Genomic DNA, 17,672 nt, shown 5'->3' on the forward strand with positions numbered 1-17,672 from the left:
CAGGTGACTCGGGAGACACAGAAAACATACACCCTGCCAACATGTTCTGTGTGTTTCCCCATGGTATGTGTCACAGAAAGTGCCACCACCAGGTTTCATGGAATCCCTGTTTCCTCCCTGCCTGAGCTTCCACATGCTGTCAGGCCCTTTTAATGATGGACACCAGGCTGGATCACCATTCTCTGACCTTGGTCTTTTTATATCTGAACCACACGCGAGGAGGAGTCTTTTCAGACTTCTTAGGAAAAAGGAAATCAAATCTCATCACAGGTGAGTAGGGCCCACAATCCCCACAGCCTGCTGACTGGAAAACCTGGGATTCACATTCAGACCGGGCCCGATCTGGCTCACTTCGCGTCGTTACTCACAGCTGGCGACCCCTGTCACAAAAGAAGTGTTGACTCTCACTGGCCCTAAAAGGGGCTCGGACCAGGCAATGCATAATCTTCCCACCTGCCCCTGTCAACACCAGAGAGCCGGACAATCAGAGAAGCCAAGTAGTCAGGTTCAAGTGTAGGAAATGGTGAAGCAGATATAATTTTGAGAAAATATTATTCTCTTTCCTTGTGTGGGACCTGTGCCACATAGGTGACCACGTGGTTTCATCCACCAAGTGTTAACTCGCCCTGGGAGAAAAAGCTCTGTGCTTACCGCCTTCACCACAGTGGCAAACCAATTGCCATAGTCCCCTAAACAGACACATCTTACTGGAAATGTCAGTGACTCTTGCTTCCCTCACCTCCAGGAGCTCACAGTCTGGGGTATGCACATGGTGTCCAGTTAAGCATTAGACCCAGAATACTGTCAGGCTGACCCAAATTGACTAAGTGGACTTCAGAAATACCAAGGGAAGAAGCAGAAAGATTAGGGGTGGGTCTAGAGGCTGTAGTCAAGCCAAACATGAAAGAACCAGAGGTGCTGAGGTGAGGAGAGAGACAGAGTCCAGCAAGGCAGAGGCAGGCCGCCTGCAAGGGAGACTTTCTGAACGCACCTAGATGCAGGGCAGGTAGCCATGATGGAAGACACAGCTCTGCCTGCTGTGGGAGAGGCATGCAGAAGATGCCACAGCCACCCCACAGAATCCAGCTTTGCATTCCAGAGCCTTGGGTGGAGGGCTGGCCCTGCCCACCCACTCTGCCTCCCGAACTAAACTAAATGCTGAACATTAAGAATCGGTCTGTTCCCAGGAGTTCTGTCTCCAAGGTCACACCATGTCTGGGAAGGAAAACTGTTCCTTCACGCAAATGCTCGCAGCAACTTCCCAGTACCCTTTATCCTTGTGTGGCCACCTGCCTCGCTCTCTACACTGCAGAGACTGATGAAGCACTGTGAGCCAGGGCCATGGAGCAGGAGAAGGGCTGCTTTCACGGAACCACAGTCAGCAAGACATCGGTGATTACGTGATTTCCAGCGAGGGTTCAAGTATCGAGTCCATAAGAAAGGTGAGTCCTAGCAACTTGGGAGCCCTAGGGAAGGCCCTCTGAGAACACCCTAATGCTGACTTTAGGAAGGAAAGCAAGGACAGGCTGGTAGAAGAAAGGAGTCCAACGCATGGAGATGGGACCCTCAATGCAGAGGGGAAACCCTGGAGGCGGAACTTGAAAACAGGTTTGGAGCCTGTCTGGGGAAGGACAGAAAATGTGTGTTAAAGAAAATAACTTAGCTGAATATAAAACAAATTCCAATTTCTACAAAAATAAAGAAAGAAAAAGAAAAAGAAAAAGAATTTCAAGCCCATTCAAGACAAGAACTGATTTGTCTAGCAAAAATCTCACTACAGCAAAGGATGCAGGTAAAGAAAATCCATGGAGTTTCCAACTGGATGATCTGCCACCACCACCACCACCAACAATTTCACAAATGTCAAAAGCACAATAAAAACAAACACCAATCCGTGAAGGCCTGTAACGTAGGAGGTAGCCCTCTATCCGCCTCTCAAGCAGGTTGGTTATGGCAACAAGCCTCTCATTTGACAGCTGAGAACTGTGAACCCACAGCTTCAGGGCCAGGGTGGTCTAAGCAAAGTGAAAGAGAAGTTCGGGTGCAGACGCCATGCGCCCCATGGGTCCCAACACAGCCTTCTTTCAACCGTTCAATTTTGTGGTCAGACCAGGTGTGCAAGGTCAGGCTGGGAGAAACAGCCACCCAGCCCCGAAACAAAGAGAAATTGCTGACCGAGGGGCTGATCCGAGGAGGGTGAGAACAGAGGGGTTTGTCACAGAGAGTGGGGGAGGACAGGGCAAAGGGCACAGGTGATCTTACAAATGACGACGGTTCCCCCGGAGTGTCTACAACTACAGTTGGTCACCCTCAGAACCCTGGCCTCCCACGAAACCTTCACATTCATGGAAGATCACCTAAGGTTTCTACATAGTCAGACCCCGGGCAACCTGCGTGTCGCAGGCCTCTCTGAACCACATGTCTCCAGTGGGCTTTTCTTCATGCGTGTGGGGGTATGCACACACGTTCTTGTATAAGCAGGTGCAAGTGTGTAGTGAGGTACTCAAAGTCTGTCAGTGCAGAGGCCAGAGGACGAGCCATGATGGTTCCTCGGGAGCCAGCCATCTTGGATTCAGGTTGTTTCCTTTGGAGACAGGGCCTCTCACTGGCCTAGATTTTACCGAACAGGCCCAAGTGGCTCACCAGAGCACTCCAGGGACCACCTGTCTCGATCTCCTCAGCCCTGAGATCACAGGTTCATGCCACCGTGCCTGGCATTTTTTGGTTTTGTTTTTTGTTTGTTTGTTTGTTTTTTGTTTTTTAACATAGGTTCTAGAAATCAACGGCAGGTCCTCAGGCTTGTGAGCAAGAGCTCTACCAACTGTGCCGTCTCCCCAGGCCCCTCCTGGGAGATCTGAGGTGCTGATGGACAAACTCACCAGAGTGGCTGTGTCGTTCCGTGCCACCCCGACCCGGCGTGGGTTTCGAGAATGTGCCAGAAACAGATAAATCATACTCATCATTTAGTGGCCAAAATGTAGTGAACTCAGGAAGCGAATGGAAAAGGCAGGGACAGCCCTGTAGGTGTGTGGGAGCCTCCACGTCTGCACCCCGTTCTCTCACACGGCAAGTGAACCTCACCCCATGCGGCTTTCTATCCTTCTAGGAGACACAGGATGTTCTTATGTGTCATGGCTTCCTTCCCAGGAAACTCTCCATCCTTCCTTCCTTTCCTTAAACCCACAAAAATCTCCACTTTCTACCCCAAGAAGTATGGCCAGGGCAGTAAATCTCGTTTTAATGGAGTGTACGTTTAGCTGTGAGGAGATAATTGGCGTTATGGAGAGCCTCAACGCCGAGTTATATAGGTTAGCTAATGCAGAGGGGACTCATTACCGACACACTACAAACAAGTCGTAATATATGTATATTGTTCTGAGTGGTGTTATAGCGAAAGTGCTCCGGTCCACGGGGATTGATAAAGCGCGAGAAAACAGCAGATACGCACTTGTAAATTTGTCTCATTTGTCTCTGAAGTTAAAGGTTATTCCCTTGTTCTGAATTTGTAATAAAAACATGCTAGCCCAGGGTTTGTGGAGAATGTTTGAATATTTAAATTGTGTATAATGATAGGCAATTATAGGGTAAAAACTGGACCTTGTGAATGGGGGGGCACGGTGTGGATCACAGAGTGCTCCCCCACAAGCCCCCTGCAATGACTCTTTTTATCTTCAATGCATTTTGTAAGCACTGCCACCCGCTCTCCCCCCTCTCCCAAGGGCTGAGGTAAACGCCACATTCCACAGCCACTGAGCAGGGACCAGCTAGACTTGGCTTTGCCTGGGTAGGTGCCCGCCCCCCTCCTCTCCAGTTCTGCTTCCTTCGGTATGCAGTGTGTCTAACCCCCAGATGGAAGCTGAGGCGCACGGCTCCTCTCAGAGCTGGTGCCGGTGCTGCTGTGTGGCTCAGGAGATGACAGGCTGGGTGTGAGAAGGAGGTTCAGAGGACTGGATGAATTTCCTCTCCCCCCCACTTCCGCCATATTCCCTTCCCCCAGGAGGGGTTGGCAGAGAGCCCCAGCTGTGCCCACAGCCTGGGGCGGGGACAGGGGTGGCGTTGTGACTCTCTGCAGCAGTCCAGGTGCCCACCTGGTCCTGGCTGCCAGTCGACCCAGGTTAACCAACTACAGTGTAAGGAGTAACTCTAGCCAGCTTGTCACCAAGCACAAAAGTCATCAAGCCGGTGACTGCTCTTTTTTTGCACCACAATTAAGACGAATCAATACGACGTGCCACAAATGGTATTTTACTCTCAATAAGAACTGGAGCTGAGTTTATTCAGAATATTTTAGCGCTTCCCCGGGGGATTTTGGGCCGACGCAGATGGCAAATAAAGTAGTCAGCCTAAGGCTACAGCACATTATGGTAATTCTGATGTCAGATGTACTTTAATATACAGCTCTATTTAATCACCCCATTATTTCACATTTCCATATGAAAAACCTGCGGCTCTTCTGCACAGCTTTCCCTCTGCCTCCGTGCCAAGCTTCCTCCAGCCCTCTGCCGGCAGCCGGGCTGTGGTCATCCTCACCAGGCACAGCCCGACAGCACTGGAGTTTCCGATGGCCCAGATGAGCCGTTAGAAAATCAGAGGGCTCGGATGCGGGCCAACATCGCCACCATGGAAGACAGAAGTTAAGTGCACGCTCACATAAAAAAAAAAAAAAAAAAAAAACCAACCAAGGGATGTGGGAGTGACACCTCCCACCCACAGACACACACACACGGACACGGACACAAGAACACACACACACAAACTCGGGCACTAACAAGGAAAGAAATTAATCTCACACAGTGATCACAGCCATTCTTACAACATATCCTCCTCCAACCACTAACAGCCCCAGTACGGTTGCTGGGTAGCTTAGCATCTATGTCCAGTCATGGCCTGTAACCCACACCAGCTGTGCCCACTGGTCCACCCAGCACCCTGTCCATCACCCTAGAATAGGAGTAAATGTACACGGGCAGCCAGGAGGGCTGGCCCGGTGACAAAGGAGGTTGGAAGGGGCGGGGCTGTGGAATCACAGCCTGGAACCATAGATCTGAGGCCAGAAGGTCCCTGGACCTGGATGCTGTATCAGAGAACCGGAAACCATAAAGCCCAGACCCTGGGGCATGTGGGGTCCGGTGGATTCCACATGTCTACATACCCTCAGGCTGGCTGGCTGACCAGCTGGCTGAGAGCAGCCAGTGGAAGCCAGAGTTTTGGCTAGGACTAGGAAATCACTCTTGAGTAGTCACATGGTATTCCAAAGAAGCTGGGCACAAAACCCATTGACCACCCAATTCTAGATTTCTTGAAGATGAGCCCCCAGAGGGAGGCGGTGACACCTGACACCTGGCCCTATCCAACCTCACAGTGATGAATCAATTTAAAGACAGAACATGATTCTTAGAGGTGGTTACTGTATGGGTCATTAGAACAGGCTTTGCCTGGGAGCAGGCCAAGTCTGCTCCCAGGCAAAGGGGGGTGGGGGGGGGGAAGGGGTGTATCCAAGGAAGGAGGGAGAGGAGGAAAAGGAAGTGGGGAAAGAGGGAACCAAGCAAGTTCCAGAGGACAATCTACAGTCCTACAAAGTCTACTCATCAAGAAAACTGGCTTCTAACTGTCATCCCAACACCTGGGAGGCAGGAGGGCTATTGTGAATTAAAGGGTAGCTTGGGCTACATAGTAAGTTCTAGGGTGGCCTGTTTTAGAGAGACTTTGTCTTGCCCTGGCTAAAAAAGAAAGAGAACCAATTCTCCCAGCATTGTCTTAGGGGCTTAGAATGGGAAGATGGCAGAGAAACCCAACTTGATTATAAACTCCTGGCCTCCTGACCACACAAGTTCATAGGTGATGCCTGTGACAGCCAGCTTGCCACCTGAGAACCCTGATGCCTGTGTGGGACACATCAAGGTCACCCTTAAGCCAGGGTCAATCATATTATATGTTAAAATATGCTCTGGATGTAAAATTTGGCAGTAGAAATCAGTCTTGTCTACTCTTGGAAGACAGGCTAGACCACCAGTGTTCAATTTCACAGACCCCCCCCCCAGCATTAATCTGGAGACATTTTGATTGTCATGCCCACAAGGAAGTGAAGGGGGCTTCAGGCATCTCTTAGGCAAAGGCCAGGGAGGCCATGGTGGACAGGTCATTCCTCCCACACACGTAGAGTGACCCAGCCCCAGGTATGCAGCCCGGTGGACGAGGAGTCCTGCACTGGACTCTTCAGCTTCCATACTGGCTCCCACATGTAACGGAACAGAGTGACGTAGAAAAATGAAGGCAGAGGTGAGGAGAGAGAAGGGAAGGAGAGGTTCCGAGGGGCAGCAGGGGAAGACAGCGCATGCACAGGAGGCTGCATCATCTCCCCTTGGGTGGCCAAGCTCAGGGCTGATGGCAACCTTGAAGCCTCCGTGCTTTGGAAAGGTGCCTGCAGCTTGAACAGCAAAAGCAGGCCGAGATCCTGACCCGGCGTCAGTGACACTGCCACCAAGCACACCCATGTGTGAGGGACGCCTCCCTTCAGAGCTGGGCCACCACCAGGGCAGGGCGGTGGAGCTGCCCTAGATTTGGCAGCTCAGCTGCGAGCCATGCAGCGGCTGCCGCAGGAGACGAAAACCCAAATACACTTCCTGAAGCCGAAAAGATAAAAATACGGTTTCTGCTGTGTAGACCACTCTCGCATCTCCGAGTTACATACGGGGAGGTGGGGGGGATGACCACGCAAGCATAAGTGATTTAAAAAGAAAAAAAAAATGATCTAGAGAGATTACATAAAAGGCACAATTAAAGGACGCTCACCATCCCGGGGCCTTCCAGAGTGTGCTGCTGCCGGGCTATTTTTAGAACAATCACTGAAGTGATTCTTCTTAGTTGTAAAAACACTCCAAATCAGAAAGTCAATTTTTCCTCTATTTGCAGAAGTGAGCTGGCTCCTCTGGACGGAGCACGCGTGTTTTGCTTGGCGCCTGTTCATAAGACTGTCTTGGCAGCATTTCCTTGGAGTGCGCACGGTGAACCTGGCTCGCACACACAGTAGCACTTTCATTTGAAGCGCCCCAGCCACGCTTCCCTAATAACAGCCTGGGAACTGCAAAAAAAAAAAACCTGGTGAGCCCAGCCCTTTAAATAGAGAACAGAGCAGGGCTCTGGGGCCGGCTTGCCACAACAGGGACTTAGATTCAGGCCTTCTGTCCAGAAACAAGGCTCCCATTAAAAGTGGAAAACAAAACAATACCAGCAAACTTTCTGATGACAGCCACAGGCTAACTCTCATCTCCGTCCTGACACACACACACACACACACACACACACACTCACACACTCACACACACACACACACTCACTCACTGACTCCTTAGAGCATCATGCCATCCCAACAGATGCCAGGATCCCCAATCACTTGTGGGGGGCGGGGAACAGACCTGGCTCACTTGCTTCCTTTCCTTAGCTGAATCTGAATGAGTGAGCTCTAGTCTCCTCAGCCACAACGCAACTAATACCTGTACTGAAGATGTAAGGAAGACGGCAGAAAAGGCATGTGAGGGGTTGCATCCGGTCAATGTTCTGTAGACACAGCTCCTGCTCTAAGACTATCATGGAGTGAATGAATGAATGAATGAATGAATGAATGAGGGAAGGAGGGAGGGAACCAGAGTAAAATTGTGATTGGCCGCGAGAATGGTTCAGCGGTGAATTAACGAATGTGTGAGTAGATGCAGACCAGTGGGGCAGGACTACCGGGTCCCATCTCACAACTCCTGGTGGGCAAACTCTGTGAACCTCTCTCTCCACCACTGGCCTGTTTGTCCCACTTGGCCCTGCAACTGGGAGACTTGCAAATTCAAAGCAAGACTTGCAGGTACAATTTCCATCCCTCTGCCGCATCAAGAAATGTCGCTCTTTGGGCCTCTTGGAGCTGGCTCGTCACTACCCGCTCTGTTTCACACATTCCCTTTTCTTTCTCTCTCTGTGTTGTTTACAAAGGTTTCATTATGTTTTCAACTAATCAGAAAGGCCCCGCTAATACACAATTAACATGTGATTATAAAAAAAAAATTAAAATAGCTTCCAGAAGAAGGAAACGTAATTAAGTAGAGAATGCTTTTCAATAAGAGCTTGCTTTAACCCATTGTCAGAACACAGTCTCCGTTCGTCCACAATGCCTGGAACAGATGCCAAGGGCAGGACGTTAAAAGCAAGAGAGGGAAAAAAAAGGACATTATTCTGGGGGAAATAATAACCACCGCTTGGCACAATGCGCCTGGAACTCAGGTTCCGGCAGCAGAGGGGCGACCTCCCCCAATGCACTTACACGCTGTAAAAATACTTCCCGTCCACAGATGTAAAGTGGAAGACTGTGGCCAAGCCCAGGACAATCAGAACAAGCGTCCAGTGTGGAGAGGACAATGGGGCGCACACAGGTCTTAGAGCCCACTGCTAGCAGAAGTGCCAGGCCACAGGAGAAGTGCTTAATTGCTAGCATCCCAAGTTCACTCCTGGTGATGATATTCTTTTAAATAATTTGAGTGCAAATTCCAGAAGAGCTCTGTCTCCCAAGCCAGACTGGATTTGAGCTGACTATCCGAGAAGCCAGTGGGCAAGTCATCTCCCTTCCATTCTCCCCCTCTCCCCCATCACTCCAAATTTTTCTTCATGCCGAGCATGGTGGCACACGCCTTTAATCCCAGCACTCTGGAGGCAGAGGCGGGCAGATTTCTGAGTTTGAGGCCAGCCTGGTCTACAAAGTGAGTTCCAGGACAGCCAGGGCTACACAGAGAAACCCTGTCTCGAAAACAAAAACAAAAACAAAAACAAATCTTTTTTCATGCCCCCCCAGATGCATCCAGTTCGTTGGTCCTGATGTGGGTCGATACAACTTCAGGCCCCAGAGTGCAGGATGGTCTCTGCCCATCCACAAGGCCCCAAAGCAACCTGGGAATCTGACCGTACTCAAAAGACGGGGGTTTTTGGGGGAGCTGAGCATAGGCCTGACCCATAATGCATCTGGAGCTCTGTGGTCCTCTCAAACACGGTGGAAAAGAAGCAAAGGGGCGACCTCCCCCCAGTGCACTTACACACTGTAAAAAGACTTCCCTTCCACTGATGTAAAGTGAATGACTGCGGTCAAGCCCAGGACAGTCGAAACAAGCGTCCAACTTGTTGTGGAGGAGACAGTGGGGCGCACACAGGTCTCTAGAGCCCACTGCTAGCATAGATCTGTCTCCCCTCCACATAGGCTCAGCCTAAGGCTAGTTGTAAGCTTGACTCTCTAGTTTCCCTGTGCTGGTATGGTAGGACAGACCCGAGACAGTGGCACCAGGAAGGGGCCTGGGGTGTGGTCAGTACATCATCACACTATTTCTGCTCTCTGAGCCTCTTAGAACCCCAGCCCATGTGACCTGTAAAGAATTTGATACCACAGCTCAGTGACCTGGGCAACCCACCTAACATCTTAGTCTGCCCCTGGTTGTGAAATTCCTTATCTATAAAGGAGCCTTGGAGGTTGGGGAGGGGGAGATAGAGAGACTCAAAGGGTTTCTGGGAGCTAGTCCTAGAGGAAGGGATGGAGGCAGCCAGGTCCAGGCATGGAGGATGTACTCACGAGCCAGCCTTTTAACCAAGGGGCATGCTACCTTCCATGGCAATAGCCCATGGAGGAAGCTAACAGCCAGTCATGAAGATGAGGCACCTCACCATGCTCACATGGCAATTCCATCTACCATGGCTCCCAAGGGGTGCAGTGGAGCCAAAGCACAAGAGTGAGGCTTACTTAACGAACACCATTGACAGGGTTTCTAGTGGAACGGAGCCCGCCCTTCCCACTCTAGCTGGCCGTGGCTCAGAATCTCTCCCTGGAGAGCGCAGAAGGAGAAATTGACACTACCTAATGCAAAATGACTTCCAAGGTGGCCGATCTAAGTCTCAGGCCCTAGAACCCTGCTCCTCCATTGAAAAGAGTTCTCTGTCTGCCAAAGCAAGGGCAGATGTCCTCCGACGTGTGCTGAGTGAGCCAGCCTGGGCTCCCCGACTTACACCTGAGTCCTGCTCAGCAAAACAACCGTAAGCACCAACAGCGTCCACTCTGACCCACACACAGCTTAGTTCATAGAAAGAAGGGAAAAGGTCTTCAATGGCTCCTCCCCCTTCAATGGCTCCTCCCCCAAAGTCCCCCTGGCTTCCTCTGTGGTATTCTCCATTATACTTCTCTCTCCCACTGCTGCTAGAGCTCAGAGGAAGAAGGCACTCCCAGCATCCTCACCTGGTCCTACTCCACCCCAGGACACTTCTGTGAGCTCAACACCCTCAGTGCTCTGCCCCCACCTGAGGGTTGCTGAGCAGTTCCAAGCGCCTTTAGCAACCTCGTGTAAGGTTCAACCACTTTAGATTCCAGTCTGAGAGTGCAAAGCCCCAGGACATAAGGCGACCTTTCAGGGATCAGAGTTCACCTCCGTCCCAGGAGCTCTGCCACAGGCACACTCAAAACACAACCCAAATACTATTCCTTTGTCTGCACCCCCAGGAAGACTAGTCTTTCATGGGCAGGAGACTGCACATAGCACACAGTAGGTACCCAAGCAATTCCAGCCGGACTCATCAGAGAGGCTGTTCAGATTCTGCAGTCAGTACCCGCCCTGCCCTGCGTGTCCGCACCACGCGGCAAGGTCTGACAATTTCTCCTAGATAAATATCTGGAAAGAAGTCGAGAAACAATTAAAACTAGGAGCTAATAAATGATGAAGAAGCCCAGGAGCCAAGTCCTGGCCCACTTCCCAGTCTTCATTCATGCATCAAAAAAGCCCCAGCGGTCCGAGGCTTTGAGAGGGCAGCTGGGCAGTGGGGCTGTCCGGTGTAATAGGAATGGGATTGTGATATGATCGAAGGTGCCCATTGATTCCCACAGCAGACACTATCTCCCGGCGCCTCCCCCGCCACCCCCCCCCCCACACACACACCGCCTGCCACATCTCCCCAGCCAAGCACCCTTCTCCAGGAACACGTGACAGATGATCTTGTAACCAGGCAACCAGGGGAAAGAAAGGTTCCCAAGTTCCTCTACACAGGCAAAGGAGGATGGTCGCCTTCTTTGCACTGTGCCTACTGGCTGCAAATATCTTTTCCAGATCTCACAAAGGAGATGGGGACAGCATTTAAACACCCTGACCCCCCCCTCCCACCCACCCTACTCCCCGTCGGTACGCACCAGGTGGGCTGACCCACTCTGCAACCGGCAGCAACCTGTCCTCCATCATCACCCAAAGCTGGCTCCCAGAGAGCTTGCAGTGTCAGGACATTGTCAGCTAACCCCCTAGCCTCCTTTCCTGACCATGCCCGGCCCCGGAAGCTAAGGCAACAGGAGAGTGTCCACCCTCAAGGTCTCTGGAAGTCTGAAGCACCCTAGGGAAATGTCCGCCTTGTCAGAGTGTATGTGGGTGTCTGGTGAAATGGGACGATATGACGAGGTCCCGAGGTTCTTACAAGTGAAACTGAGCCCTGAAGATGGCCAGAGTGCACACCTGCAACTCTAAAAGATCACGAGGCTTCTCTGGATGGAGGAGACGAGACACCTACTTTGGTACCTCACTTGCCGGGTGTTTTGGAGGTGTTCAGTCCCCACCCCTTAGAGAACAGATCCTACCATACTAACTGTGGTGCTATTGAAGCCTAGGCTAGAAGTTGTAGATAGAAAAAGAACTCACTGTGTGCTGGGCACTTCATTCAAATGTCTCTCTTATGCTGAGGATTTACTGTTGCGTTGTTCACAGTTGCAAGAACTGAGACCCCCCCCCCCCAAACCAGAGCCAGAAGAAGCCACAGGCCAGCCCTTCTGCCTCCCTGGTCCTTGGGTCCTAGGAGGAACAACCCAGCCTTTGCTCCCAATCACTGAGCTCTAAGGCACTGTCTAGACAGAAGACTGGCGACAGAACCAGAAGCGAGGAGCGGTTACGTGGGAAGAAATGGGTTCCTGGGCAGAGAACACACAGCATCAGGGACCCAGCATGGACCAAGCAGCACCCTGAAGGCTCCAGACCCAGGGGCCCCTCCTGCCAATCAGTATAAGCTACTATGCAAAGCAGGGGCCCGCGCTTTGAATTCACGGCAGAAATGTCATTTTCTCTCTCTCTAATATCCATAGTGCACCTAATAAAGAAAATGAGTGAGTGTGTGAGATGGAAAATTGGAAATAAAGTAATTTTTTTTCTTTATGTGACAAGACTCTAGCCCCTCTGTGTGTCAGGAGGTGTCGAGGGGCATTCCAGAAGGAAATGAAGACCTCGCGGGGGGGAGGGGGGGGGAGGATCACCTGCATATCTAGTGAGCTTCTTCTGGTAACACAGAGAGGCCCAGCCGCTCTCACCCCCACCCAGCCCCACACACGGAATAGGATTGTTACCACATCTATCTGGGTGTCAGTGACCACAGCCAGGGGCTGGGGAACAGTTTGGTGGAGGAGAATAGGAAGTCATCAATTTACCAGCAGCATGAAGAGACCCAGCCTCACCTAGACAGTCACGTCCCCCACCCTGGGATAGGTTGGGTCTGAGGGTCCTGCCTCCCCATCTGGAGCCCCCAGCAGGGCACGAAATAACACCAGTAAGCAGAAGGTGCCTCCCAGGACACAGGGGTGTGGAACTGTGTTGGGAATCGATCAATCACAGCCAAGACACTGATATCTTGAGCACATCCCATTACATCTAAGGGCGGAATGGTTTTCTGGGAAGAGGGAGGCAAGAGCTAATGAAACCACAGCCTTGGCACAGGCTGCTGGCACAGGGTGCCCAGCCTGAAACTTTCTTTTCCCATCAGCAAAAGTCACTGGAACTTTGGGGATGGGGGGGGGGGTCACTGAGTTTTCTGTTTCTCAAAGGACTAGTGTGTCTTGACGTGCAAAAGCTATAGACAAGGATCAGAGAGAAAATGTAAACAAATACTAGTGTGAGTGCTGTTAGAACAGGAAGCCGCCATTTTTTTTCTCAGACCTATACCAGCTACACCGTCATGTCGCAGACTCTGAATTCATCCTTGTCCCTCTTGGCACTTCCTCTATCCCTGGAAATGCCTGTGGTATCGCCATTTTTAATTGGTGTGTAATGTTCCTTCCTGGGCCTGTTTTCCCTGTTCTCTTCCTATGAGAATCTACCCCCCTTTCAGTTTCCCACAATCACAGGGATGACACAGGTGTTTGCATGTCCCCCTGCGTCCCTATGGTCAGTCTTCATGGTGTCCTAGAAGTAACATCCCTAAGACAACGGGACTGAGTACCCTTGTCACATGCTTCCAGCTCCTGTGTATGGCTCAGGACACCCACCCCAGGCCCCAAGGATACCAGCCTCCCCTAACAGAGAAGGAGAAATTTCCCACCGTGCCACAAATTAACCATGGAAAAACATCGCCCATCTAGGACCAGAGGGAGGTGGTCGCTCCACGTTCCTGCCAGGCACGGCACCATCTCACAGGGCGCATTCCAGAAGCTTAGCCCCAGTGACATGCCCAGACACCTCCCTCAGCCTCCCAAGTCACAAAACAATGCTTTGTCCACAAACAATCATGTTTTGAAAAACAAACAGAAAGAGCGTGGCTGGTGCTTTCCCAATACTTTCCACTTCCTGGAAATGTGAGATAATGAATAAAAATGTTCATTACTGAATTATTCACTTTTCCTCCCTGATTCACGTCCTGGTAATTACCGTGACCAGCCTAATAAAAACTGCTACAAACCGAGGGTCAACTGGCAGTTAGAAGTGTTCATTTTCATCTCAATGTATTCATCTCTGGCTCCTAATGGCCTCATTTTCTCCCATGCCCCTTAATAAATACCACTGAATTACAGGTTAAATAGCTAAATTAAATTATTGCAATTATAGCGTGCAGAGCCCTGAATCCGGGTTTACCTTTCCTGGTTCAATTAGAGACGAAGTTTCAACAGCCGCAGAATCATGATTGCTGTCAATAATCTCGACGCTGAGAGTCTCGCCCAGATATTTGGTGGGGTTTTATTCTCCCTTCTCATGTCTGAGGGGCTGATTGGAGCGCTCTCCAGTGCAACTGGATCGCACAATCAAAAGTGGGTTTTGGAAATCGACCACAAGACATAATTGGTTCTTTTCTACTGAAAAGAGAGAAGACTTAGCAGGGTTCTGGCTACATGCTCGTGTGTGTGTGTGTGTGTGTGTGTGTGTGTATGTGTGTGTGTGTGTGTGTGTGTCTGTATCTGTGTGTGTGCGCATGTGCATGTGAGTGTGTGTCTGTGTATGTGTGTATGTGTGTGTGTATGTATCTGTCTGTGTAGATGTGTGTGTGTATATATATGTATCTGTGTCTGTGTATATATGTATCTGTCTGTGTCATCTGTGTGTGTGCATGCATGTGTGTATATGTGTGTCTGTATCTGTGTGTGTCTCTGTATGTGTCTGTTTGTATCTGTGTATAAATGTGTCTGCCTGTATCTGTGTGTATGCATGTGTGCATGTCTGTGTACATGTGTGTCTGTGTATATGTGTGTCTGTATCTGTGTGTGTGTCTATGTGTCTGCACATGTATGCCTATCTGTATCTGTCTATGTGTCATGTGTGTGCATTGTGTGTGCATGTGCATGCGTGCATATATGTGTATATATGTGTCTGTGTATATGTGTGTCTGTATCTGTGTGTCTGTCTGAGTGTCTGTGTGTGTGGTGTGTGTCTGTATCTGTGTGTCTGTCTGAGTGTCTGTGTGTCTGTGTCTGTGTGTGTGATGTGTGCGTGTGTGTGTGTGTGTGCGTGTGTGTGTGTGTGTGCGTGCGTGTGTGTGCGTGCGTGCGTGTGTGTGTGTGTGTGTGTGTGCACATTCATGTGTCTGTGTGTACACTGCTCCATTTTCTGAAAGGGAAAGTACATTTCAGCACGTACGGACGGACCTTTCTCTTACTCATGGTACAAGCCCACAGGACTTTTCCTGGTCCACACTAAGGAACTTCTTCATTATTTAAATATATTCTTCCAATGCTTGTTACTTTTACCTCTCCCCAGGATTAATTATCCAGCATCCCCTATAAGACAGAGTATCTTAATAATACAAAGTGCCTGAGAAGGAAAGAAAAATAAATAAATAAAAAACCCTGCCAGTTCTGCTTCCCCAAATTGCAAGCTACAACAGTCTATTTCTTGTGTAACAGCTCCCCCTGACTTCTCCATTCCTCGGCTTCGAAGACAAGGAATTCTACCACGGACAGGGACTCTTGTCTGGTTTTTAAACAGTACTGCTACTAACACAAGGCACAGGTGGATGGTAAGACCCAAGAGCCCACCAAAAACAGTATGCAGAAATCCAGCAGTGGTGGGTAGGAGTCTGTAGCCGAGAGAAGAGCCCTTGGTCCTGGCAATGAAAGCCAGGTCTGGTCAGAGCTAAAGAGACAACAGATTACCTGGAGGGTACCTGGAGGGGACCCAGAAGCCCTGTGCTCCCTACCACTAAGTGCCCAAAACCAGAACCTACTGCCCAACCCAGGGGACATGAGCTGTACCCAAGACCCTAAGCACAGATGTAGACACTATGTAAGTCTTCACACTTGCTGAAGGCCTGAGCCTGTATCCCAAAACAGAAGATGAAGCCTCCATTTAGGCCCAGTATAGCCAAGGCAATGAAATAGTATCCAATTGTCCATGTGTTTAGAGTCACAGCCATAGCCTCAGATCCCTACAAACCTGCTCCAAGACCTAAGCTGTAACCTCCCTCCATGCCCTCAAGGCCACATGTCCCTAGCCTAGAACAAGAGGCTGGTACAGCTGTTGTTGGCTTACCAAAGAGCAGATCTAACCAGCCAGTGAGCATAGAGCTTCCAGAAAGTGTAGCCCACTGACCTCCAGTCTGGGGCCTCCCAGGTGCGCAGAGCATACTGTTGATCCAAATACTAGTGACCCAAATAGTAGGGAAGCGCGGGCTATAGACCATAGATGGCCATACAAGGCCATGGGCTCAGTAAGCATGGAGAAGGCAGGACATTGTGACAAGGCAGACCAGAAGGGACGTATGCCACCCCAGGTTCCCCAACATAAGGCCGCCAAAGAACACTCAGTCCCTGGGCAGGTAGGTGGCCAGGGGTCTGTGCCAATATATCAACGGAGGTGGGGGGTGGGGTGGGGAGAACAATTCTGGCCAGGGATTTCTACCCTAAAGCAAGAGCTAGGCTAGCTCAGAAGGCGGCCAGGGGACCACACTGGTCAGTGAACAGCAACCTACCCAACCCCAGGTACACACCCGTCTAGATTCAAGCCTGGTGGTAACAAGCTGAAGAATGCACCAGCATCACCATTATCTACCTCATGGTCCATATGAGGTGTCTCTTCCCCAGTTAGAGATGAGGAACCTCTAGGGCTCAGAGGGGTGAAGTAATGAGCCTAAGACCACACACAGCTGGAAACTGCTGGGTTGTTACTAATAGATTTGCTCACTGGGAAATGAGCGACCTACTCTTAGCCCAGAATAGGACTTCTCAATCTTCCTGGTGCTGAGACCTTCTAATACAGTCCCTCATGTTGTGGTGACCCCACCACCACCACCATAATATTATTTTGTTGTTACTTCATAACTATAATCTTGGTAATTATGAATCATAATGTAAATATCTGATATAAGACTGGGGGGGTGAGGTCACGACCCACAGGTTGAGAACCACCGCTCTAGATCAATGTGTTTGCCTTTAGATGGTGCCGGTGGCTGGCTGGACCCTCCCCTCTGCGTTCTGTTCAAGGCACCGGAAGTATGAGCATCAGAAGTAAGAGCATCGCTGTTGATGATGGGTCTCAGGACTCCCCTCCCTTGAACTCTGTGCTCTGGCATCTCCTCCACGGTGCTTTGTGGGGTGGGAGAGGTCTCTGTCCCCGTCACTGTGAGGCTCTGACTCTCCACAGACCTCCTGATGACATCCAGGCTGCTGCTCGGCACAGCACAGTGCCCCCTGCCCACCAGGACCTACACATGGACAAAGGACCCCAGCGGGTGCCAGGGAGAAGCGGTGGCCTCACATATTCTCTCTCTCTCTTCTCTCTCTCTCCCTCTCTCTCTCTCTCTCTCTCTCTCTCACACACACACACACACACACACACACACACACACACACCCCAGAGCTCCTTGCTTGGCCTCCCATGAGATCCTTTACTCACTGAAGTAAAGCTACAGGAGTTTATTTTGGCTCTCGGTCAAAGGCATTCAGTCCGCCATGGTAGAAAAACATGATGCTATCACAGTCAGGAAGCAGAGATGAGTGTGGCTCTTAGCACCTTTCCCCTGTTTCATTCACTCCCAAGTCCTAGCCCACAGAACAGTGCTGCCAAATTCTAGATAGGTCTGACCTCCTAACTGAACCCTCTCTGAAAACACTCTCAGGCACACCCAGAGATGTGTCTCTCCTAGGGGACAGCAACCATGGTCTGGCTGACAGAGACAAACCATACCTCCTTGTGATCGATCCCCTTTCATCAAGGAGGGAACTTGGGGGGAGACTACTATTGTTATTTTTCCCTCTGTGGTAAACTCATCTAGAAAGGAGGGGCAGTAGTCTCCCGTCTCCACTGACCACCTGCCGGAGTTTCCATCAGAGAAAGCTATGGGTGGTAATTTAGAGATCTACCCAACACATACCTCAGGATAGAGAAGAGGACAAGCCTAGGCCTGCACCAGGAAGACACCAATAAGTAGCTCCA

General features: G+C 50.5%; 1 protein-coding gene across 15 annotated transcripts in view; it reads right to left on the reverse strand.

Moving 5' to 3' along the window:
• The window catches only part of Bcl11b (B cell leukemia/lymphoma 11B), a 93,743-nt gene that overhangs the window by 13,824 nt on the left and 62,247 nt on the right, over positions 1-17,672 (reverse strand). Inside the window, exon 1 of one of the 15 annotated variants that reach the window (XM_006516115.3) lies at positions 6,793-7,057. The exons of the other annotated variants lie outside the window; for them this stretch is intronic. Within the exon in view, the coding sequence (XP_006516178.1) occupies positions 6,793-7,039 (247 nt within the window). The 5' untranslated portion in view covers positions 7,040-7,057. Of the gene's footprint in view, positions 1-6,792; positions 7,058-17,672 lie in introns of those variants that run through there. 15 annotated transcript variants of the gene reach the window in all.

The sequence above is a fragment of the Mus musculus genome, chromosome 12, assembly GCF_000001635.26.
Source record: "Mus musculus strain C57BL/6J chromosome 12, GRCm38.p6 C57BL/6J".
NCBI classification, from domain to species: Eukaryota; Metazoa; Chordata; class Mammalia; order Rodentia; family Muridae; genus Mus; species Mus musculus.